General features: G+C 36.3%; 2 protein-coding genes across 3 annotated transcripts in view; one reads left to right on the top strand and one right to left on the bottom strand.

The window, feature by feature from the left end:
• The window catches only part of LOC131144280 (F-box protein At5g67140), a 29791-nt gene extending 24607 nt beyond the window's left edge, over positions 1–5184 (top strand). Inside the window, exons 3-5 of the mRNA XM_058092828.1 lie at positions 3182–3317; positions 4516–4614; positions 4860–5184. Coding sequence (XP_057948811.1) covers positions 3182–3317; positions 4516–4614; positions 4860–5024 — 400 coding nt within the window. The 3' untranslated portion in view covers positions 5025–5184. The remainder of the gene's footprint in view (positions 1–3181; positions 3318–4515; positions 4615–4859) is intronic.
• Positions 5185–15429: 10245 nt separating this feature from the next.
• Positions 15430–24996, bottom strand: LOC131162176 (PI-PLC X domain-containing protein At5g67130). 2 transcript variants are annotated; one of them, XM_058118377.1, is made up of 8 exons: positions 24718–24996; positions 24497–24619; positions 24236–24373; positions 23814–23912; positions 23410–23713; positions 23096–23319; positions 22925–23011; positions 15430–22079 (listed from the first exon to the last, which is right to left on the bottom strand). In XM_058118377.1, the coding sequence occupies exons 1-8, from the start codon at positions 24856–24858 to the stop codon at positions 21900–21902; spliced, it is 1296 nt and encodes a 431-aa protein (XP_057974360.1). In that variant the 5' UTR covers positions 24859–24996; the 3' UTR covers positions 15430–21899. The 2 variants fall into 2 exon arrangements, with proteins under 2 accessions (XP_057974360.1, XP_057974367.1); XM_058118384.1 differs by having other exon boundaries at positions 15430–15764.
• Positions 24997–25205: the final 209 nt, after the last annotated feature.

Raw genomic sequence — 25205 nt, 5'->3', positions numbered from 1 at the left:
AAACCACCAAAGGATTCACTAGTTCAGTTCCGTTGACGGGTGGAATAATACCGATTACAACACTCCTTGGTTAAGGCTAGAGCCCGCCTTCTCCAAACGATATTCCCTCATTCGGTCACTCCTTACATAGGCTAGAGCCCACCTCTCTAAGCAATATTTTCTTGCTTAGCCAACGATCCAAACAACCCTTGGAATCGTCAAAGAACTACAAGAAACAAAATATAATCTGCATACAAGTATACTCTCTCAAAGAGCAAGTTAGTACAATTTCAGCACTATATACTTTGAATGTAAAATATCAATATGAAATACAATGAAGCTCAAGTGTAGAATTCACCAATATCCTTCTTAGACAAGGATTAGCAGTAGGAATTCAGAGGAGGAAGAATTAGCACTTCAGAATATCTCAGCAAAATAGATTTGCAATGAGTGAGCAAGAGAGCTTTTGAAGAACAAGAGTACTTTCAGCTTTACAAGCAGATTTTTCAATTCTTGGATGAGTTTTGATTTGCAAAACCATGTATTTATAGGCTTTCAAACTTGTTTTCATGTTGCAAAAGTTTCCTTAGAGTGTTTCCCAAATTTTTAGAAAGTTTGGAGCTCAAACGGCTATATTTTAAAATATTAGAATTTGAAAAGTTTTCCCGTTGAACATTGTTCAGATGACTGAAGGTTCGAGTTCAGCCATCTGAAGTTCCTGAAACCCTTTTAAAATAGAACTAGATACAGGGTCAGATGTTTGAAGTCAGGTTCAGACGTCTGATGTCGCAGGTTCAGTCAACTGAAGTTGCAAGTTCAGTCGTCTGAACTTGCTGCTGTAACTCTTTGCCTATTCTGTCTTGTTCTCTGTCAGCAGTGACCCCGCTTCAATGTTTTGGCCATAACTTTTTCTGTATTACTCCAAATTAGGTGTTCTTGGTGTCAAATGAAAGCTAAGAGAAAATCCTACAACTTTCATGTTGACCACTTTTCAAAATAATGAGGTTTTGATAGTTAAAAATGCACCTTAATGTGGCTGTATAAAAACTGACAGCAAATGAAAATACCCTTTTTGGTGCTTTTTATTCCAAAAATGATTCTAACCCTTTTAAAATAATTTTTAGCCTTATAAAAATATTTTCCAGGTATTTTAAAAAGTATCTAGGTCTAAGTTATCCTAAGAGCTTCAAAATATTTCAAACGATATTTTAAACATTAAAGTACTTACATGAAAACTTCTAAAACTTTTCTCATTCTAGGTTCTTGAGTCTTCATGTTTTGTCCTTGGATTGAGTCCATATTTTCTTCAAGCTTCCATATTCTTTGAGCTTTCTCATTTTTCCTTTCTTTGGCTCTTTTGACTTTAATATGCCTTGGCTTTCAACAACTCATGCATGTCCTCATATTCTTCAAGGTTTCATATATCATCTTTAAATCCATGCTTTGACTCTTTTAAGCTTCATTTGATCCTTATGAGCACTTTAACCTTGCTTTCTCATATACGAGCCCTGAAATATCATTACTCACACAAATACATTAAATTTCACTTGTTTGTTAGCATCAAAACAAGATAACAAGGTTTTAAGCCTTGTAAGGCCAACAAAAAGTACGATTAAAATAAAAATGAAAGAACTTAGAATATGAACATATGTAATTTAATAAGAGAAAAAGTTGAGTGGATTTGAATGCTAGTTATTAAAAAAAAATGCATGCTAAATGTCAAGGAAAAACCAAAAAATGAAATTCTTTATTAAAAAATTACTAACTAAAATAAACAAATTAAAATTGAGTTTCTAAGCTTCAATAAAGAGAAAAGAGAAGGAAAAAATGCAAAAAATATAAAAGAAACTCAAAAACCTATTTTAGTCATTCACAGTCAATCTAGCACTGTAAGGCCCATAATCGCCTGTAACAGTCTGTTCGGAGCACCCCTGAGGTATCGGCATATCGCTATGTCACTGCCCTGGAAGCCACCACTATTGTTACATAACAGCTGTTATGCACCGATATTTAAAACTATGGCTGGAGGAAACATGAACGGCGTGAGAATCTGCACTACCAAGGGTCTGGGTCTGAACTTCTTTGACTTGGGTTTCAAACTCACTAAGATGCGAAGGACTATCATCTGCTCCCTTGGCTTTTGCATCTTACAGACATTGATTGTTATGGGTTGCACAATATTAAGTTCTTCATGGATGCACTTCACCTTTGCAAAGTACTTTGTGACCCTTCTGTCTCCTTGTTGTAATTGAAAGTATTCTTAGGTTAAATTGTACATACATTGTAAAGGATTACAACTCTGCTCTACCAAGGATCTGCAACCAGACTGCCTCAGCTTGGGTCTAAAACCTGCTAGGATGCAAAGGACTGTCATCTGCTCCCTTTGCTTTTGCATCTCACTGATGTCGGTTGTTATGCTTGCACGATGTTAAGCTCGTAATGGGTGTGCTCCATTTTTGCAAAAGTACTCTTGTGATATGAATTTTTGCGAGTATGTTAGTAATAAGTTATCTATGTTGATCTTAGTTAATGCATTTGCACCTCAAATAGATTCTAGTAAGTGACAGTAAAAAATATTCTATATGACTCTTAAGTGTATGGTTCGCAGAATCTAAATCGCCTTTTGTTCGTATGTTGGATTGGGTCCAAATTTCCAACCAAACCTACTGGTTAAGTTTGAGGAAAAAGCTAAACTGAAGTCTTGAGTATGTTAGATGTGGTTTGGATCGGTTCAATACTCTGAGGGTGGGTTGGGTTGGTGGTTTAGTTTTATAAATAACGTGGAAGAGTATGATTGATTGAAAACTTGCACATTCTTTAACTGAAGTTGCTCAATGAGCAATTTTTTCTAGTCATAGTATTTCTTTCATTGCATTTCATTTAGAATAGAACCCAATAACATAATTCTTGGAGAAATGCAACACAGTTCCAATCCCATTTTTTATTAGTATTTTGTAATTTTCAAATTTTCGCGACATGAAAGTTTCATGGTTGTAGAATTATGGCCTTTCAAACGCCTTTTTTACAAAAGGTAGAAATTTCTTCATTTTATCTTGATGAAGTGTTCAGATCACACTTTGACAAGTGCATAGGAGCTTTGTGCATAAAACCAACACAATGAGTCTTTGTTTATTGCTGAATGGTGATGCAGAATGGTGTATGTTGTGTTGACTTTATCAGTTCTTTATATTTCTTCTTTCAGCTCAAGAGGCTGTTGGGGTTGCCAAATTACAGACACTGGACTGTACAAAATATCATTGGCAAAGTGTGTCAGCAACCTGACTTCAATATCCCTATGGGGTATGACGGGGATCACTGACAAAGGTGTTGTTCAATTGGTATGTCATCCTTGTCACCTCAAAACTCTCTCTCTCTCTCTCTCTCTCACACACACACACACACACACAAGCACTTTTAACATTTTATAGGTCTGTTTGGGGCCTATATAGCCTGGATATTTTTCCTCCTAATGATCTGATCCGATATATTGTCAGGTGATTAGTTTTTAGGGCAAAAGACACTAACCTCCCCGAGGTTTCAAAAATTGCAGCAACCTCCCCTGAGGTTTCAAGAATTTCAGACCTCTCTTGAGGTTTGCGAAAAAGACGCTAATCTGCCCTTGTTCTTTGCAAAAAGATGAGAGTTTTTAGGGGTATAAGTGTCCCAAAAATCAAATGTCAAGAGAGGTTTGTGGGAGTTTTGAAACCTCAGGGGGAGGTCAGTGTCTTTTTTCCAAACATCATGGGAGGTCAGTTCTTTTGCCCTAGTTTTTAGTGAACAACCTAAATTTATTATGAATCACTAAACAGGCCAAACAAAGATTTTGTAGTTGAAGAATTGTTTTTTGCACCGCAGTAGTATTTCAAGAAAGAAATGGTACTACATTTGATGAGATTTCTCATAAACCAAATTTTCATGTCCAAGTGTCATCTCATATCTTTAATTGATATATTCCATTCTTTTACCATTAGATTTTTTTTTTTATCTACTCAAATCCATTGAGATGATGAGATGTACATATATCAATATTTAGGGGAACCAGTAAAATTTTTAGGTGAAGCAAGGTGTTGCCTGAAACATGCCCTGCTTGTCTTTTTATTCACTCTGAATTTTCCCTGGTTTGACATCTAGAAATTCAAACGCAACATCTAGCTTCCACTGGACTTATCATTGAGAGGTTTTGTAATTAGTCTTAATTAAGGATGTTATTCTTTCCATTTGATTGTTCATTGGTTGACTATTACAATTAAATCTGTGGTAATTATGGTATGTCCTTTAACTGCCAACCAAGGGCCGACTGCCAATGCACATTCACTATGTTGGGCGTCTGTAGTGTTACTGTGTTATTCTGGTGTCCAGAAATTTTATCCCAATGATAATAATTTTGGTTTCTTTCTTTATTTACTCAGTTTCTATGATATTTTGGAAAAGTACATGTTGGAATCATGCCAGTTAGATATGTTCTTTATGATTAAAGTAAGTGATGGTACATTTCTCAATTGTTCTGTTCTTTTTTCTTTTTCTTTTTTTCATTAGATTTCAAGAGCTGTATCCTTGCAATACCTGAATATCGGCGGAACATTTATCACAGATGAATCTTTATTTTCTATTGCAAATAGTTGCCCCTGTTTGCAGGTCAGTTGTCTCACTTGGTTATATCCTCAGTTTTATTTCTTGGCAGTTGAATTTCTTTTTTCTTTCTTTCCCTCCCTATGCAGTCTTTTGCTACAAACTACTGCTAGTGTATGGGTTATGTGACCAGTTTTTTCTAATTATCTTAACTCCTAAACTGGTTTTGCATAAGATTTTTCAAGGACCTTTCCTTTATGGGACTTTGATCCTGTGTAGTAGGCTAATTTCATGCATACCATTCTTTTCAGACTATTGTCCTGTGGAGCTGTCGTCACATAACTGAGATTGGACTTCTTGAACTTGTAAATAAATGCCGCAAACTTGAGTCAATGGTTGTATGGGGGACAAGAGTGCCTGTTGATTGCTTCATTGATTTGGTTACAATTAGTCCAGGCCTACAGATAAAACTATGAGAAACTGCTGCCAAATGTACAAAGGTTTCTATGCATTGCGCCATGTTACATAATTTGCCATTCTTATTGTTGCTTGTGTACATATTATTTATCCTTTGTATTTTAATTATTGTAAGAGCCTATAACTCAATAAATTGAAGTGGTTTGTTCACCTTTCAAAGACTGGTTGTGAATAGTTAGCTCTAGTCATGTTCTGTGGTGTAAGTAATGCCTTGATTAGGCCAAAATGAGTTCATGTTTTGATTCTACTACGAGTTTCTGCCATTTCTTTCTCCCTATACACCGCAAGATGGTCATAAATGCCAGTCTCTCTCCTTCCCCTTCTCTGACATCATAAACAACAGCACAAAATGCCTCCAATGAGGAAGGAAGGGCACACCCATCTCTTCAAAAATACCAGACGACTTGCTCCAAAGGATTCAAGAGAAGTGGAGATGTAAAAAGCAAGTGCAAATGAGGCTAAATACTCTTAAAACAAAGGACATGCTTCAAGTGACAGATACTTATTCTGCCCTTGTTTCTGAAGCTTGTTATTAATTTTTTTTCCCAGAATGGATGTCCACATACTCTTGAAACAAAGGCCGTGCTTCAAAGTGAGGGATACTTATTCTGCCCTTGTTTCTGAAGCTTCTTATTAATTTTTTTCCTAGAATGGATGTCCACGTACAAGCTTAGGCTTCAGCATTCCAAATCAAAGAGAAAGGGACAAAAAGGAGTAGCATTTGGAAAATGAGTCAAGTGAGAAAGGAAAGATTTAAAAAAAAAAAATTGAGAGAAAATCTTAAGGTTGTGTTTGGAAGCATAGATTTCAAGTATTTGTGTAAATTTGGAAGATATTTAATATAATTCTATACTACGTTTTGTTTAAATTTACACATTCAAATCTAAAATTTGAAATTTATACTCTCAAATTGAGGGTAAAGGAATTTAAGCTCCAAACTCTTGCCATTCAAAGAATGGAACCAAAGAGGAACGAAGCACATTAATCAAAGGGACAAGCTCGTTATTCTCTCTTTTACAAGGGTTCCTTATCAAATGAGAATCTCAAGGATATACTCTTGCAATAGAAAGAAAGCAGATGGTATCCTTGATAATAAAAGGAATCTCCAATTCAATAATCCTTTCCAAAGATGAGGGGGGAAAGAGTGATGGATTTGACGTATAAGTTTCTGAAGACTCAAATAAGTAATATTAACTCCAAATATTGTGTTCCATTCATTTTGAATAAGTGAAAATTTTGTGCCAAAGGGAGTTGAGTTCTAAAGGAAGGCGACACAATCACTTCCCTACCAAAGAAATGTTTTTTTTTTGCAAAATTATCAAAACCCTAACCTCCCTCCCCTGTAGACCTATTCAAAGTTAGCTAGGTAACAAGATTTTGTGTTTTTTTTTGTAATATGTGGCTCATATATTGAGTGGAAGACATGTACAAAGAGAAAACATGGTAGAAAACATTGAAACTAACATGCGAGAGGAAACTGTTGAAGGTTTCCCTAAAATCATTGACGGTTTTGCCAGGTGCAGAGAAACAATCGACTGTTTTTTGTGTTGTTACATCGACTGTTTGGTCTCGACTTCAAACCGTCGACAATATGCCAGAAACTGTTGACGGTTTGGCTTGGTTACTCAGCATTGATTTTCAAATTTTGAATTGGAAAGTTGGTTAGGTTGGATTTTGGAGGAAAAACCTCTTGGAAATTTATATATACATGTTGTATGATGTAACTCTGTGTCTTTGGACACAAGATAGTGAAAAATTCATTATCATTTACTTTCGTGGATGTAGGCATTGTCGAACCACATAATTTTTCGTGTCATTGTTTTATTGCTTTCATTATAATATGCGTGATTGTGTTTTCTGTATATTTCACTGTTAAGTGCTGCATTGTGAGATTGTTTGTTTCTGTTGTGCATTGATTTGCACAACAAATTGGTATCAGAGCATTGTTGTAATGACTTCTGGAATTTATTCTGCAAAGTTTGATGTTGTTAAGTTCGATGGAACGGGAAACTTCAGACTATGGCAGAGAAGGGTTAAAGATTTATTGGTGTAGTAAGGTATCGTAAAGGCATTATATGGAGGTTAACCGGAAGGCATGGATGAAACAAGTTGGAAGGTATTGGAAGCAAAGGTCGTGGCGACTATTAGGCTTTGTCTGGCCAATGACGTGTTGTATCACGTCATGAATGAGGAATCTCCTGCGACTGTTTGGTAGAAACTTGAAACCCGGTATATGTTTAAGTCTCTAGCAAACAAATTGTATCTTAAGCAGAAGTTGTATTGGCTTTAGATGACGGAGGGTTCGGATTTGAACCAACACATCAATGTATTCAATCAAATAATCAATGATTTGATGCCGGTTGATGTGAAGTTTGAGGAAGCATACAAGGCGTTGATGCTATTGAATTCCCTACCAGCGTTTCATACGTATGAAAATATGGTTACGACTCTAACATGGAGTAAAGAAACTCTGAATTTGGAAGAGGTAACAAGCGCTCTGCTGGGTCTTCATCAAAGAAAGAAGGCTAGCGATGAGATTTCACAAGGTGAAGGGCTTGTGGTAAAGGGTAACCAAGAACGTGGGAGAAGCAAGTTTTGGAACGGATCGAGTAGCAATAATTCTTGATTGTAGTCCAAGAATAAAAATGTCATAAGGTGTTTTAAGTGCAGAAAAATGGGCACATAAAATCGGAGTGTCCGAAAAGGAAGAAAGGGAATGCAGAGAATCAAAATGATTCTTCAAAATTAGTGAATGTAGTTTAAGAAGGAGACTCAGAAAACAGTGATGGTGATATGCTCTGTTGATTAAGGTGTAATCCCAAGAAGGGGGGGGGGGTGAATTGGGTATTTTAAAAATTCTTTGAAACCTATTTACCAATCAATCCCTATTTCTAAGTTTAGCTAATTAATGATAGGAACTTATGTCTGAATTAAAGTTATTTTATCAATGAATTCCTTTTTACTCAATTAAGTGCGTATAAAGTTATTCAACATACACAAGCAAGCAGGAAATTAAATGCGATGCTGAAAATAAATAGTGAAGAGAAGAAAGAAGACAAACCCAGTTTTACGAGGTTCAGCCTACTTGGCTTACGTCCTCGCCTTGAGCAATCACTAAAGGATTCACTAAAACCCTGTTCCTTAAAGTGGGATGGAGCTTCCCTTACAATTTGCTGCTTACAAGAGGCACAACTTCCTCCTACTCCGCTGCTTACAAGAGATACAGCTCTCTTCTCTCACACCGGTTCATACACCAAACCGTGTATACAATAGAATCTGGAAAATACACTAAAAAACAATGCTTCTAACAAAAGCTGGCGAGTACAATTCAAATTCCTAAAACATTGACATATGATATAACTTGAAGCTAATGAATGAATGAAAACGATAAAATCGTTTTATGTATGATATGCCTCAACACACAAATCCCTTTTTAACCAAAACTTTCAAGTAAAGATAAATTCAAACTGTTTTGGAATAAACTAGGGTTCTTGGTTCACTTTGCAAAATTGCACACTTATATAATTGAAGTGAACTAGTTAGCAAAAACTTTGTCTTGAATATACACTCAATCAAAATCACAAAGTTTTATTTCATGTACTCAATCACAAAACTGAGTATATTAATTTGCAGAAAATATCCCTCAATTAAAATTATAGTTCTACGTACCAAGGATATTAAATCAAGCTCTAATGTATCTAAAGATAGATCCTTTTAGAAACCACACACTTGAATCAAACCTTTCAATCAATCACACACCATGAGTCAAATAGTTATCTTGTTTAAAATAGCTTTGTATATGTATAGGTACTTTCAAGATCACCCTTTTAATCAAAACTAGGTTTTGCAATAATAAGCTCTTTGAGAAAATATATGTATATTTATATTCTCTTGAATCAAAATTTAATCTACCAAGTTAGATAAACTTTCTTAAGTAATGATCTCTTAGAAAATTAATTTTTGTACAAATAGGCACACTCAAGATCAATACTTTTCAATACTAGTCAAGAACAAGCAATGAATGAGATGTAAAGTTCACAAGACTAATAATTTGAAAGATCAAACCTCAATACTAGATTGAAGTACAGTAGAGTAAACACGTTGCCTTTGAAAAAGTGATTTGATTTGTCCAAGCTTGAAGATTTGAGATTGATGCATATGCAATCGAATAACACTAAGAGTAGATAATCAATAATCTTGCAACAAGGTGTGTTCTTCTCTTTCTTGTGTGTCTAACATCTTGTTCTAGGGTTTAAATATTCATAATATATAGTATATTAACCTTAGGATTGATCTCGTCCGTTGGATCAATAAGATACCTCGCGTGTCTTTTTAATAAAGAACTGATTTTTAGGCTTTCCCGCGAGTTCAGGCAACCGAACTCGACTTCAGGCTCCTGAAGTGGCAACTTCAGGCGCCTGAGAGTCCAAGGTCAGGCGACCGAGGTACCTCTGCCAGGTTCTGTCTTTCCCCTTTAATTCTTCAGGCTACCGAATTTAATCTTCAGGCTACCGAAGAAATTCTTCAAGCGCCTGAGGATAACTTCAGGCTACCGAAGTCCCCTTTTTCACACATATTCATTTCCAGTTTAAAATTCTACTTTGATTCTTTGCTTGGGTCTTTTATAAAACAAGTTTTCCATGATTTTAAAAATATTTCTAAGCCCATGTATGTACTCTAATGATCTACATGAAATGCATGAATCCTAAAATCATTCTAAGTTGTATTGAGCCTCAAGATAAATCATACGAAAATGTAAGTACATGAGTTCTAAATACCCATTCCCAAAACATTCTTGACCTTTTCCGCTTGCATCTTGATTCGCATACTCTTTGAGTTCCATGGTGCTTTCTAAAATGTATAATCTTTACTTTATGGCGTCCATGACTCGTTATCTTTCCGTGCATGCTCAATGTAAGTCCTGTTCACAAACTCAATGCACAGATCAAATATCAAGTGATTTGTCATTATCAAAAACTGGATTAGACTCATAGAGTCAACATGCTCTATTTGTTTCATTGGGGTTAGATCGTCTTATGGATTCTTGGATCCTAGATTCGGTGTGCTCTTATCATATGACATCAAATAAAGAATGGTTCAGCACCTACTGGTCAGTTAATTTTGGTTATGTTTTGATAGGAAATGATGTTTCATGCAAAATTGTTGGAATAAGAAATGTAAGAATTAAAATGTATGATGGTGTTGTGAGAACATTATATGATGTAAGGCATATACCGGATCTACAAAAGAATTTAATATCATTGGGTACTTTGGATTGTAACGGATTTAGTTACAAGTTTGAAAATGGGGTTATGAAGGTATGTAAAAGCATTCTAACGATGATAAAGGGACAAAAGTTAGCGGTAAATATTTATGCACTATTGGGTGCTACAGTTGTTGGTGAAGCTGCAGCCATAGATTTCAAGTTAGATAATACTATTTTGTGACATATGTGGTTAGGGCATATGGGTGAGCATAGGATGAGGAAACTTAATAAAAGGAATCTTTTGAAGGGTATTAAAACATGCAGGCTAAATTTCTACAAATATTGTGTTCTTGGGAAATAAAATAGGGTGCAGTTCAAAACAGTCACTCACAAGACAAAGGGTATTCTTGACTACATTTATTCGGATGTTTGGGGGTCGGTGAGAGTAGCATCATGGGGTGGATATATGTACTTCATGAGTTTCATCAATGATTACTCATGGAAAGTCTGAGTGTACTTCATGCGACACAAGTTAGAGACGTTTTCTAGGTTTAAATTGTGAAAAGTTAATGTGGAAAGTCAGACCGGGAAGAGAGTTAAATGTCTTAAGTCAGAAAATGGAATCGAGTACGCTGATTAGAGATTCATGGAGTTTTGTGAGCAGCATGGCATAAGGAGACATTTCACAGTTCGCCGGACACCACAACAGAATGGTGTAGACAACAGAATGGTGTAGCAGAAAGGATGAACCGAACTCTGGCTAAAAAGGTTTAGTGTCTCGAGTTGAATGCAAGGCTTGCGAAGAACTTCTGGGTCAAGACAGTGAGTATGGCATGTTTCTTGGTTAATTGATCACTAAGGGCATCACTAGAGGGGGAAGTTGCAGAGGAGGCATAGACAAGTAATGTGGTAGACTACTCCGTTTTGAGAGTATTTGGTTGTCCAGCTTATGTGCACGTTTTTAGTGAGGAGAGATCAAAATTTGATGCAAATTCTAGACGTTGCATTTTTCTAGGATATTAGAAAGGTGTGAAAGTGTTTAAGTTGTGGGATCCAATGGCAAACAAGGTGGTGATCAGTAAAGACATGGTTTTCGATGAGAAAGCCATTGTGAATAGTACTTAAGAAGAAGATGATGAGAAACAAGCACCAGAAAACTAGAGCAAAGATAAGCATGTGGTGTAGGTGGAGTTAGAAACTCTGGGCAGTGATGGCAATATTCAGAATGCAGGAGTTCTAACTCGGGAAACTAGCATAATGACAGTATTACTATACACAGACCTAGACGAACTATCGGCCACCGCCCAAGTATGGATTTGATGATCTGATGTCTTATGCTCTCATTACCAATTTCAAGGATCCAACTACTTTTCAAGAGGCAGTGCACAATCAAGAGAAAAGTAGTAGGATGGGTGTTATGGTGGAGGAAATGGAGTCATTGTATAAGAACCAGACATGAGATTTGGTGAAGCTTCCAGAAGGGAAGAGGGCGATACGTTGCAAGTGGTTGTATAAAAAAGAAGGAAGCAATATCAAAAAAGGAAGGAGAGAAGTTCAATGCTCGATTAGTAGCAAAGGGATACTCACAAAAGAAAGGAGTTGATTATGATGAAATCTTCTCTCCTGTGGTCAAGCACACTTCCATCAAGGCAATGCTAGGATTGGTGGCGCATTATGATATGCAATCGGAGCAAATGGATGTAAAAACAACATTTCTCCATGATGATTTGGAGGAGCAGATTTATATGGTACAACCATAAGGGTTCAATCAACCCGAACAGGATCATTTGGTTTGTAAATTGAAGAAGTCACTTCACGGGTTGAAACAGTCTCCAAGGCAATGGTACAAACGTTTGACTCCTATATGATCCAAATAGGCTATAGGAGGCGTGAGTATGATTGTTTTGTGTATGTTAAGAGTTTTGATGATGGCTCTCTTATTTTTCTATTACTTTATGTTGATGACATGCTAATTGCTGTGAAGGTTATGACAGAGGTAAATCAATTGAAGACTCTGATAAATAAAAAAATTGACATGAAAGACTTGGGTGCAGCCAAGAAAATTCTTGGGATGGAGATTCACAATGACAGAACTACAAGGAAATTGTGGTTATCTTAGGGCGGTTATGTGGAGAAGGTGTTGGAAAGGTTTAGCATAACTAATGCAAAACCAATATGCACACCGTTAGCAAATCATTTTAAATTGTCTACCGCTCAGAGCCCAATGATGAATGATGATATCGGTGACATGTCAAAGGTCCCCTAGTGTAGTGGGGTGTTTAATGTATGCTATGGTATGCACAACATCGTATCTAGTACAAGTTGTCAGTGTGGTAAGTTTCTTTCAAATCAGGGTAGGTAGCATTGGGATGCCGTCAAGTGGATTTCCATATACTTACAGGGTACTACTCGCTATGACATCATGTTTAACAGGCAGTAGAGTGATCCATTAGCTGTAGGATATGTTGATGCAGATTATGCAGAGGATCTAAATGACAGGAGGTCTACAACAGGGTATGTATGCACCCTTGTGGGAGGACCTATTTGTTGGTGGTCCATAGTACAATCTCAAGTTGCATTACCAATAGCTAAGTTGGAGTATATGGTAGTTTCCAAAGCTACCAAGGAAGCATTATGACTTACTGGTTTAGTCAATGAGCTAGGTATACAGTAAGGTGGAGTTTAGCTGCATTGTGACAGTCAGAGTGTCATATATTTGGTGAAAAACCAAGTGTATCATGCAAGAACCAAACATATACTTGTACTTGATAAAGTTCACACTTCTGAGAACACAACAGATATCTTGACGAAATCGATTATCACGGATAAGTTCAAGCATTGCTTGAACTTGCTGAATGTCTCTAGTTGCAGGCAGTCCCAACCTATTGTCCTAGGTAAAGCAATAGGTTTATGTTTTTGATTTTCTCCTAAGGAGCATATATTCGCCAAGATGGAAATTGTTGTAATATGTGACTCATATGTTGAGTGGAAGACATGTACAAATAGAAAATATGGTGGAAAACACTGAAACTGACATGCAGGAGGAAATCGTCAACGGTTTTAGGAAAATCGTCGACAGTTTTGCCAAATGCAAAGAAACAGTCGACTATTTTTTGTGCAGTTACATCGACTGTTTGGTCTCAGCTTCAAACCGTCAACAGTTTGGCTTTGTTACTCAATGATGGTTTTCAAATTTTGAATTGGAAGGTTAGGTTGGGTTTTGGAGGTAAAACCTTCGGGACAGTTATATATACATGTTATATGATGTAACTAAGTGTATTTGGACACAAGATAGTGAAAATTTTATTGTTGTTTGCTCCCGTTAATATAGGCATTGCCGAACCACATAATTTTCGTGTCATTATTTTATTGCTTTCATTATAATTTACGATAATGTTAAATGTTACATTGTGAGATTGTTTGTTTTCGTTATTTGCATAACATGTTTGGATAATGCTCAAATTGCAATAAAGAAGTTGTAATGTAGGTAAGTATACTTTTAAGTGACCTCCCTCCCTTGTGGAACTATTTAGAGTCACCCACCTAACAAGATTTTGTGTTTGGATAATGCTCAAATTGCGATAAAGAACTTGTAATGTAGGTAATTATACTTTTTGAGTGACGATTGGAGATAGTTGTGGCAGCCTTGCCATCAATAGAATTTTACTTTGGAGGTCGCATTTTTGTCTCGTGGGCATGCCTTTATTGGAGGGTGATAGAAAGTGAGAGGTAAAAGTATTTGATTTCAAAAGTTTGTTTGAAACTTGAAAAATATTAGAAATAGAAAAAAAAAAAAATTTGAAAGAATTCGCTTTCATGTTTAGTTTTCTTGAAAAAATAAATACAAAAATATTCTAAATTAATTACCAAAATTTTGATTTTATACATCATTAATATTTAATTTTTAAAATTTTTAATTATATTTTTTAAAAATTCATTTTTAATAGCTTTTAACATATATTGAAAAACATATACTAAAAAGGAAAGGAAAGCGAAAAAGAATAAGAAAAAAGTTATTTTTTACTATATTTTCTTTGATATTACATACTAAAATACTTTGTTATTAAATAAGAAGAAAGATCATTGTAAATCTCCGAAATTTTTTACAAAAATTGCTTGGATAACAGATCTCAAACTTTTTTTTTAACTAACTCTTGCTCTTCACCCAAAGAAGTATGACAGCGTCCAACTTGTGAAAAGGCATACCCAAACCTTGGACATTCCTAAGTTTAAGATAAGTCATTAGTTATTTAGAAGGTGTGCTTGTTTCACCAATTAAGAGTGCCTTAGCAAAGTCGCTAAACCTAAGGTTGAAGCAAACCCTTAACCCATGGAATTAAAAATTTACTTTTTTTTAACACTTTCTTTATAGATGACGAATAAAATACAGAAGAAGATAATTAATTTTTTTTTTTTTTTAAAGAGTCATCATTTAAATCCAGTTGTACAAATCATCTATGAAAAACAATATCTTTTACCACGCCCTCTGAAAAATATCCTTTGGATGGATAGGTTGAGTCTCACTTCCTTTCGTCATTAGTTCAACCTCTCAATTTTTATTTGCTAAATTTAGATTTTTTTATTTTATTTTATTTTATTATTTTTATTTTTCATAAGCTCATTAGATTTGTTTTTTATTTAATTTTGTTTGAATTTATAGTCCTGTTTCGATTGGTTGTTGGTGTTATTTTTTAAAGGTCTTTAATTTTTTTTTTTATCTGTAATTTTCCAATATTTGTCTTGTAATCACAGTATTCCTTCGCTAAAAGTGAAAACATAACAATAAATAAATGGAGGTGCCGCCCTCCTTTTTTTTTTTTTTTTTTAAAAAAAATCCAATTGTACAAAATTTTAACATGCCAAATAAGCACACCCAGATAACCAACTTCCCATATCCCCATCTCACCTTTACATGCCCACATCACATATCATTGAATCAAACTTGAGAGTTCGCAATCTCTATGTCAATCGTTTAAACTTCAATTACTCTTCGTAAGTTTTATATTCATTGTTTGCACATCATTCTTCACTCTAATCCAAACACTTGCCATCAATGGGCTCTATTTACTCTAAATGGGTAGAAAATATTACAGGATTGAAAGTAATTTTCCTTCTCTCTTTCATCGAGGAAACCTATTCATGGCATGAATTCCTGCTGTAAATTTAAGAATTCTTCCATTTTTTAGTGCATGTGCAAGTGAAACAAGCTGAAGAGATTAAATAAATCAAATATTAGTTGTAACATTATACTCGTGACTTCTGATTTCACCCCCAAAATGGATCTTCCTACTAAAAAAGCACAGGCACAAAAATGAAAAACCTTATGAAATTGTGTCTACAACTTCATTTGCCAAACAATACAAATTAATAATGACCCAAGTGCGAGTGAGAAGGCAAACAGGGAGGAATAGGAGTGTTAGAACACAACTACAAGAAATACTGAGTGACAAGAACGGGAGCACCTCTACGTATATGCTAAGCCTTACATTCCCCTCCTATCTACTGCTACATCTTGACTGCCTTCATGACGAACCTGAAAAATACAAAAACAAGGGAAGGGGATGGAATAATATGATCATGTAACAAGAAAAAAATATCATGATTTTCACACTAGATTCAGGATTAGATTAGAAATGAGTTTGCAATATGACCAGCAAATTCATTCTTGTAATAAATAGAATGCATTACATGTATCTTCACTTCCCAGATTGAAATTTCTAAATTTAGAATACAGATGTAGTTAAACATTTTATCACTAAAGACCAAAGCTAAATATTCCCTTTCCCCTGAAAATCAGAGACAGTTTTGAACGCAAAAATAAAAATTTACTTTTTAAAAAAATGGCAACCAGATCATACTCATGGCAGCATTCATAGGAAACATGACGTCAAATTATTAGTCCAGATGCACCGAGCTACCAAATTAGTCATAAAATTGACAATATAATGCACTGCCAAATTCACTAATAAACTATGAAAACAAATTACCAATACAATACACTGCAAATCTCACCCAGAGAGAGATCAAGTTAGTAGTCTACATGCACCAAGGTTCGAATTTGACACCAATCCAAATACAAACACTGAACCTTGATCGCAAAAGCTACAAGCTTATTAGCAACTGCTTAAACAGTTATATTTTGTTGCTACAATAAACTACTCAGAGGAATCCAAACTCTAGGAAGTCCAACACTTCCCTATTAAGGAGAAATTGGGAATCATGAAGCAAATTTTAAATAAAAACACCGTAACCTGCTTAGTCAAAATCCAAAATTGTTAAATGGAGTTTAAGGAAATCAGATGAAAGCAACGGAAATGAACATTGAGATATAAGCATAATTGACACTTAAAGGAAAACGTGGTTTCACAAAAACAATTAACATAAATTTAAACAAAGGAAAAATTAGACATTTCTAAATCTTATATTGGCGAATATATGCCTGTTGTTCATGTAGACAGACTCATTATATTGTTGCTTGCTTAGCAGGGTTTGCATTTGTTGAGGCCAATCATAATATGAGTGGTTCAGCAAGGATTGAGAAAGAAGATTCTCAAACAGACAAAGGAAGTGACCTGCAAAATATTAGAAAAAATTTGACGAGATTAAGTTGAAACTCAAGTAACACTGTATTCCAGTTGTCATGAAAAAATCCTCCCAAAGAGAGACTTCCAGAAATTATGGCAATACAGTCTACTTTTGGAAATTATAGGGTGAAACCTTAATCAGCCACCAAAAAGTTCAAAACGTTTTCTATATGTTATGCGTTGAAATGTTTGATTCAAGCAATTTCTATAATATGGGGAAATTGAAGAAACACATTGCAAATGGTTCTTCAAATATGGTCTTTAGCTTAATGGTAGGACCACTAGAGTTGGAAAAGGAGCTTACGGTGTTAAGAGTTTGGAAATTCATCAGGGAAGATGGGGATGATTTTTATCTCTCTTACAGTTTTTCAAGTGGGGAATGCAAGAGGATGCTCTAACCTTTGGAACATTTCCTTGTTAATAAATGTCTGATTCGTATATTTATCACCTTACAGATTTTAACAGCAGCTTGTACAAATTTAAAATATTAAGCACCACCCAAGTGATCCCACATAAAAAATGGTAGATTTGGAGTCAGATCTTATTACTGGAATCTCACTCCCTCAGTTGCAGTAACTGACCCTGGAAATCCTCTGCAAAACAGCAGCACCACAAAAGTTGCTTTCTTTGCATGGGAGGCAACTCTCAGGAAGATTATTACCCTCCATAACCTGCAAAAAAGGAGGCTGTCCGTTTTTATAGGTACATTGTGTGTTTGGATAATGCTCAAGTTGTTGATCACATCCTCTTCCAAGGGCAGGAACTTTTTGGGAGCTTGGCCTCTTCTTATGACCAGGCAACAGTGAGTTACCCGCCAGACAGCTTGGGGATTTTTGGTAGAAACCATAAAACAGGGTTTTTTCCATGGAGTAATGTTAGACAGCTTGGGGATTTTTGGTATCCCTATCAAAAATTATAGAAACGAAAACTATAAATGGAAACTAAAAACTAAAAACAAAAACTAAAAGCTAAAAACTAGCAACCTATTTGGTTAATACTTCCACTACTAAAAAAATTAAAAACCTACCTAAACTCTTGTTCAATTTTGTTCTTGAATCAAATAAAAGTTTTAAAATATGATTAAAATTAATAAAATGTAAAATAATATAAATTAAAAAATATTATAATAAAAATAAAAATTATTATAATTATTTTATTTTGTTATTATAATTTAAAACTCACTTTTTAGTGCTCCAAGAGCAATCATATTGCAAATGACAATTGAAAAATGAACTTATTTTTGAATGATTTTTATTATTTTTCACAACTTTAGAAATATGATGGATATTATTATTTTACTTATCGTTTAAATTCACATGGTCATTTTATTTTTATTTTAATTAAAAATTTATATAGAATGAACAATTTAATCCATAAAAGTCAATTCTGGATATTAAGGTACTAGAGAAACAGGTTGCCACAACAGCAAAAAATCATAATCTGGTTTTCACTCGTGCAATAGAAACTAAAAACCAGAAACATAAACAAGCGCACTTCTCATAACCTATTTTTTCACTATACAACAATGAAAACAGAAATCGAATGATAGAAATCATACCAAACAGCACTTTATTTGCAGTTTACATTTCCTTTCAAGCAAATTAGAAATCTAGGTCAAATCACTAAGCATATTGGTGGCAGGAACAAAATTGGAATTGCCATATCATTTCTTCAAGCCAAAGTCTAAATATTACATAATTCACCAGTAGGTATCATAAAATTGCTTCTCCACATTCTCATAAGTCGGAAACAAGCCCAACAGAAGACCCATGTTGCCATAACCAATCTCCAGCTCACCATGGTGAATAGGTGCTCTAGTGCCCAAGAAATTAAAGGCACCACATTTTTTCTAGATGTTATCTGACGAAGACTATCACAACCTTGAAATCTTCCATGCAAAATGTGTAGCTCCACACACTACACACAGTCTCTGACAAATTACTGAGTTTCAGTGCTTGCCAACAGAATTGAATAACCCCTAAAAATAATTTCCATGCAGGCACTGTCTGACCTTTATTTTTACTTGCACAAAAGGAAAGCTAAAAACAAAGGAAAAAGTTTGAATTATTTTTTATGATATTGAGGGATTGGATGGAACACTCCAGGCCCAAACTTCAACTATCACAAAAAAATAGTCATTCCTCAATGTTACTGGTCTAAATCACAATGGGTGGGCAGGCATTCCTATGGAGTAAGTATTTGGAAGCGGATCATGCAAGGATGGAGGATTTGTTCACTCTCATCCACTTCCATGCCGGAGATGGGAACATGTTCTTTTGGCATGACTGCTGGTTTAGCTCATCCCATCTTAGTTTTCAATTTGCCGCTATTTTCAATCTAGAAAAAAGATGCTTTGGTGAGAATGTTCTGATCACTTTATCAATGGGATAGTTTGGGACCTCCCATTTGTGAGAAATGCCCATGATCAAAAGTTATACAGAATGTCCCCAAAGGTACAGATCCAAATGTGCCTATACGGAAGATTAACAAAAATAGCTACTTCACTGTCTGTTCCTTCTTCAGGTAGCTGGACAACCCCTCTGAGGCTAGGCTTAACCTCCTCTGGAAAACTACTTAGAAAACTCCTCTGCCACCAAAGTTGGTTTTTAGGTTGAGAGGCAACTTTGGGGAAGATCCTCATCTAATTGAGAAAAGAAATCTCGCTTTGGTCAATAGATGCTTTCTATGCAACAAAGATACTGAAATTCTGTATTATTTACTGATTCACTGCCCCTGGACCAGTAGTTTTTGGAATCTGGAAACTGTTCTTACAGGCAACACTGGATCACTGCTGAAATTGGGGGAAAAGAAATCTCGGCATGGAGAGGTGTAGCTCGAACAGGGAAAGGAAAAAAAGCCCTGCCCTTGATCCCACTCACTATTCTTGGGACAGTGTGGAGAGAGAGAAATGCTAGAGCTTTTGAAGGGAAAACTACTCCCCCCACAACCTCAAGGATAGATGGCTAAACTCTTGCAGTTACAAGTTGGTTTAGTGGGCTGCCCATGTGTCACTAGGGAGATTTTGGGCTTATAAGGATGGTTTGGACTCCAACAATGGGAGGCGCCTTTTATAGGATAAATCCATAAGGCCAATGAGCAAAAGTGGACAATACCTTACCAGAGTTGGGCCCAAGACCATTATATTTGGTATCAGAGCCACCCTGGGGATACTATCATGTGGGTGGATCCTACATAAAGGTGTAAGTCACTCTGACGAGGGCATCAGTCGGACGAGAGAGCATGTCATATTAACATCGAATGTGTAGTAGGGAGATCTTGGGCTTATAAGGATGGTTTGGACTCCAACTATAGGAGGCGCCTTTTATAGGACAAACCCATGAGGCCAGTGGGCCAAAGCGGACAATACCAAATCAGAGTTAGGCCCAAGACCGTTGCACCATGCTACACACATACAATTCTTGACTTCTAGCACAAAGTTGATTGAATACTTCTTGTTTCTTTCTCTTTTCTTTGTGTGCATGGCACCCCTTGGCGCCCTTATAATGAAATCTCAATTTACTGATCAATTGAAAGGAAAAAAAAGATAGCTCACAATCCTACAATACATTTTTTATGCATCATGGCACAAAAATGGTTTATCTAGCATATGAACAACATTGCAAAAAAGTCAGAAAATATGCAATAGGTTCACAAACATCAATTCAGCTAAGAAACTTGCTCAAAATATATGCTCTACAAATCTAATATTTTGATAGATCAAAAAACAAGAAATCAATTGAAAAGGCATTGCGTCACAGAACTAGAAATCTCCAAGGCCACAAGGAATCACCCTTGTCTTGATCTTTCTAAAGTGTGACGGAGTGACGCCTGCACGACGACAAGACAGCACCAAGTCCTGCCCAATGTACACATCCTCATCCATGGAAACACTCTAATTTCCAACCTAGTGGTTAAGTCTAATGGCTTAAAATCCCTTATCCCAGCAGAGGTTGATGCCAAGGAACCATGACTTGAACGGTAAAGGAGTTAACCTCACATTCCACCAGTATTGAGGGTAACTCTCCTCACCACAGCAGTATTCTCGTGTCAAAGTACCTATCACTTATCACCCACTAGTCGGGGCTAAGGGAAGTGGCACCATATACTGCTCGAGCAACACAAACGAAGGATCAACATCCCTCAATAGTCCAATTGGGTTTGAGAAGACACTGCCCAGCAGTATAGCTGACAGCCTACAAGGGCAAACATCGCAAGTTCGCAACCTCCAGGCTGAGAGTATTGTGCAAACTTAAACACAAACAGATCATCCACGGGGCTCCAAATCCCACACGGAAGCCTACTAGCACACTCCGTGAGGATGTCAAGAGCCCACTCCTGACTCTTCTCAAAGAGCGCACTTAGTACCCAATAGGATACCAGGGGAGGTAGGCCGCTCACTTGGTGTCCCTCCAAAAGTACCGTCTCTGAAGCATTCTCGTTCACAAACAAGTAACCAATCAAGCATCTAATGATCATACATCTAGGTTCGAGAACGCCACCATAAGGACTGTCCGAATCAACTACAACTTCACAGTGACTTACCTAATCCATTCCCATGACATCTACATAGTTGAATCCATGTGAACTAAAGTTTCCTCCAAGTTAAAACAACAAGAAAAAACCATGTGTCATGGTCACAAGACTGTAAGACCGTCACACATTGCAAAAGCAAAATAAGGAACTAGAGAATGCATATCTAGCACAATCCCAACATGATGTTTTTGCATAGCAGCAAGATGATAAAAATTAATAATCAAACATGCAGCAGCTGATACTATCAACAAAGCCACAGAATGAAGTATACCTGATTGACTTGTCAGCTTTTTCTAGGCCCCTTTTGATCACTATGTCATAGGTTCCTGTACAACTCCATGCATTTGCCTCAATATGCTTTCCTTTCTTTAATCCCAATTTACAACCCTGGCTAGCGATCCTTGCACTTTTGCTCATATAGCAGGTATGCACCTTTTCCTTCCTTTTTTTCACTCCAAATTTTACATACTACCATAATAGAAGCTCCTCCATAAGGTGGCACCAATATTATATATATATATATTTAAATCAGCCAATGTTTATCTATTTAGTTATAATCGAAGCACCATGAGCAAAAATGGAAACAAGGAGAAAACGAAGATCTCTGGGAAATGGAATGTTGAAGCAGATCCTGATAACTGCACAGATCCAGAAAAACTTCCCATAGTATTGGCAGTTGGGGTTCTATTAGAGGCAGAAATATTCTTGCAAGATCCAAACGGTGCTCCTTGCTGCAAAAGTTGCAATTGGAAAAGTCATTTTTGTACAAAAGGAATAACAATCTTATATGTGCCACTACCAAAGTAGGAAGAAGTTATCAATTGAAGGAATTCTACAGATCCAATTGATCCTAGACTATAAGAAGCCTAAAAAGCACCAGAATAAACACCAGCTACATGTGTTGTGAACAAATGGAAGAACAAATACACCATATGCAGTCAAATCAAGTCACTCATTGAGCTAGAATTAAGTCTTTGACAAATTTCAACATTTCTATATTTGAATCCATCTTCTGTATCAATCACATTATATATTAAATGAACTATATCAAACTCAGTTTTTTGGTTCTGATTATGACCATGCTAGACGACTTTGATATGTGAAGACAGCTTGTTTTAAAATCTATCAAGCAACATATTAGTTGCCAACTACAGATTTAAATAATCATAACAAATGAATTTCTAGAAGATTCAGGTGGAAAATAAAAATTCAGGAACACAATTATTAATTCTAGAAATAAAGAAATGGAAGCTCAACTGCTTTGATATATTTTACTAATTTAACTGAACAAGTTCATGAATAATTTGTAACTTTCAGTTAAACTAAGAAAACTTAGGGAAATGGTTAAAAAATTAACAGTGTCTGTAATCAGCCATAAATTATAGTGTATGGAATCTATCAAGTTGTGGATCAAAAACCATAAGACAGTTCTGAATCAACAGTTTCGTTAACCAAATTAAAATGCAGGATTTTTTTGTCCCATTTAGCATACATGAGTGGAAATACATGAAATATACTTCAATTCAGGCTAAAACAAGCAGACTCAAAACATAACTCTCAAGTAAGATGGGTGAACCTGGCAGGCAGTGAGAGTACTACAGCCACACAGTGTCTGGCCATTCATTCTATCCACAACATCAAAAACACCACCTCCATCACTTCTCTGCATAGTTTATTTTGTCTAAGTTAGGATATTGATTTAGAAAACATTCTCAAATATATTACTTTCAAGCTAAAATTTCAATACCATGTAAAAGTTAACTGCCAAGAAGTTAGGCATCATATTTCCTGCTGCTTTATAACAGGTACCAACCATCTCAGCAAGCGGAGCTGAATTCTCCTTGCAAGCTTCATTTTCAACTGGAAATGATGGGAAGTAATTCTGTAAGAAAATAGAAGCACTTCTTGAATTGAGAGGCTTTGATTCCTTTCTATCTGAACATGAGCCTCGTTGTACCCCACCATCACCAGCTGAAATCCGTTACATTACAACATTACTGCCAGATGATACAAATACAGATACAAATCTGTCTGAAAAGATCATATTAGTATAGAACTTACCCTCATTTTCCACCATGTACCTCCACTGATAAGCAATCCCTTCATCTTGTTCCTTTGAAGCAATAGAAGTGAAAACAAGAAGGCGGTGATTTTGTTGCACCATATCAGTCACAGTGGGCCAATCTTCATCTTTTTTTGGCATCTTGGCAACTGGAAACCAGTACTTGACTAATCCAGCTTTGGTGAACAAATTTGTCAGCCCTTTTGGAGTATGCACATAGTCCTCAATTATAATTGTCACAATCTCTGATGGGTTCTGAGCTAAGAATGCTTCAACTTCCTTCAGAGTGTTAATAGCAGGTTGCTGAAACATTCAAGTGCACACGTTCCTAAACTTCTGCCTTGACTAAAAAACAATCACATTAGAACAACAACTAAATCAAGGAATTGAGAATATAGCTTACAAATGCAGTGAAGTTGTAACACTGCCCGCGAAACGAATGGCAGAGCCAGATATCATTTTCAAAGTCGTACATATCCAACATCAATCCCCTCACTCCATTCTGAGCAATAGCCATCAAACAAAGAAATGTTAACTAAATGAAGGAATAAACAGAATTTTATTCTCAGTAACATAAGGAAAACAGAATTCTCCATGACTCCGTTAGGCAGCTGAGATACTAAAGGGAGCAATTACACATTCTTCGTTGCTTTGTCCCCAAGAAACTGAACCAATCAACTCAACTCATTCTGGTAAATTAAACCAACAACCTCCCCTCTCGCCCCACAACGAAAAAAAAAGGCCTCTGATATTAAAATTGTTGGCTTCTGTGAGATACCAAACAGCAAGAATGGAATGCGAATCAAGAAGAATGCAAACACATACCGTCAACTGATTAGTAACAGTGTCTTCCTGATTGTAAAATGTCATTCTCTGGGCACCGGCCAGAGGTGGGGCATTGACAATGGAGAACGAATTATGGGTTACCAGCCATGTGTACTTGTTGAAGGGCAACCCATTGATCTGACCAACACCAATTGCACAAAAATGACAAAATAGCCAATCCCATCACCAAATTCATCCCAACCACAGAGAATTGACAGAGATTCATAAAACCCACGAAACCGAGAAGGTGAGGAAGCTTACAATGGAAGTCGGTATGTTTGCTTGGCCTCTAGTGCAGATGGGCTGGTTCTTTCCCGCCGCAGGACAATTCCCACAGTACAAACCAGGCCCACAGTCGGAAACCGCTGAACACGAATCCAGGAGCTGAACAATATATTGAAATTCAACCCAAATTCAGAGAAATAAAACCAAATTATACAGATCTTGAACCCAGAGAGAGACAAAGTGAGGGAAGGAAAAACCTGGCAATTGCCATTAGAGCAAGCAGTGGTAGTGATGACGAAGAGCGAGTTGAGTAAGCACAGCCAGTAGTACCCAGTTGCAATTGAAACTGAAGGAGCTCTGCATCTGTTGTTCCGGTGGTCCGTGAAACACAGCAACATGGGAACCGACGACGCAGCGCTCGAGAATGGAGAGAGAGAGAGAGAGAGAGAGAGAGAGAGAGAAGCAAAAGAGAAAAAGTGGGAGGGAGAGTGCCAAATTCCGTGGATTGAACGCGGGGTGTTTTGTCACTTACTGTCGATTCTTTCCTCGCATAACTACTCGTATTTCTAGGTACAGCATGATCTTTGTTGGGACCGATGCCTACGACGTCGTTTGGATGAAACACTACATCGAAGTATCCTATAGCAACGTAATTCAACGTTTTGCCAGTTAAAAAATTATGTCATTTACACTATTGGCGGTTTCAAATTTATTACAAAAAAAACTAAAGATGGATTTACTTTTT

The sequence above is a fragment of the Malania oleifera genome, chromosome 1 (assembly GCF_029873635.1).
Source record: "Malania oleifera isolate guangnan ecotype guangnan chromosome 1, ASM2987363v1, whole genome shotgun sequence".
Lineage (NCBI taxonomy): Eukaryota > Viridiplantae > Streptophyta > Magnoliopsida > Santalales > Ximeniaceae > Malania > Malania oleifera.
This window is presented reverse-complemented; position numbering and strand designations above follow the sequence as displayed.

What these genes read in the sequence shown, in the direction of transcription:
- LOC131162176 (XM_058118377.1), bottom strand. Translation starts at nt 24,858, where the DNA reads ATGTTGCTGTGTTTCACGGACCACCGGAACAACAGATGCAGAGCTCCT. An exon ending in CTGTTACTAATCAGTTGACG is followed by an intron (nt 23,913 to 24,235) that starts GTATGTGTTTGC and finishes GCTATTGCTCAG; the next exon opens with AATGGAGTGAGGGGATTGAT. An exon ending in TGGCAGTTAACTTTTACATG is followed by an intron (nt 23,012 to 23,095) that starts GTATTGAAATTT and finishes TAAACTATGCAG; the next exon opens with AGAAGTGATGGAGGTGGTGT.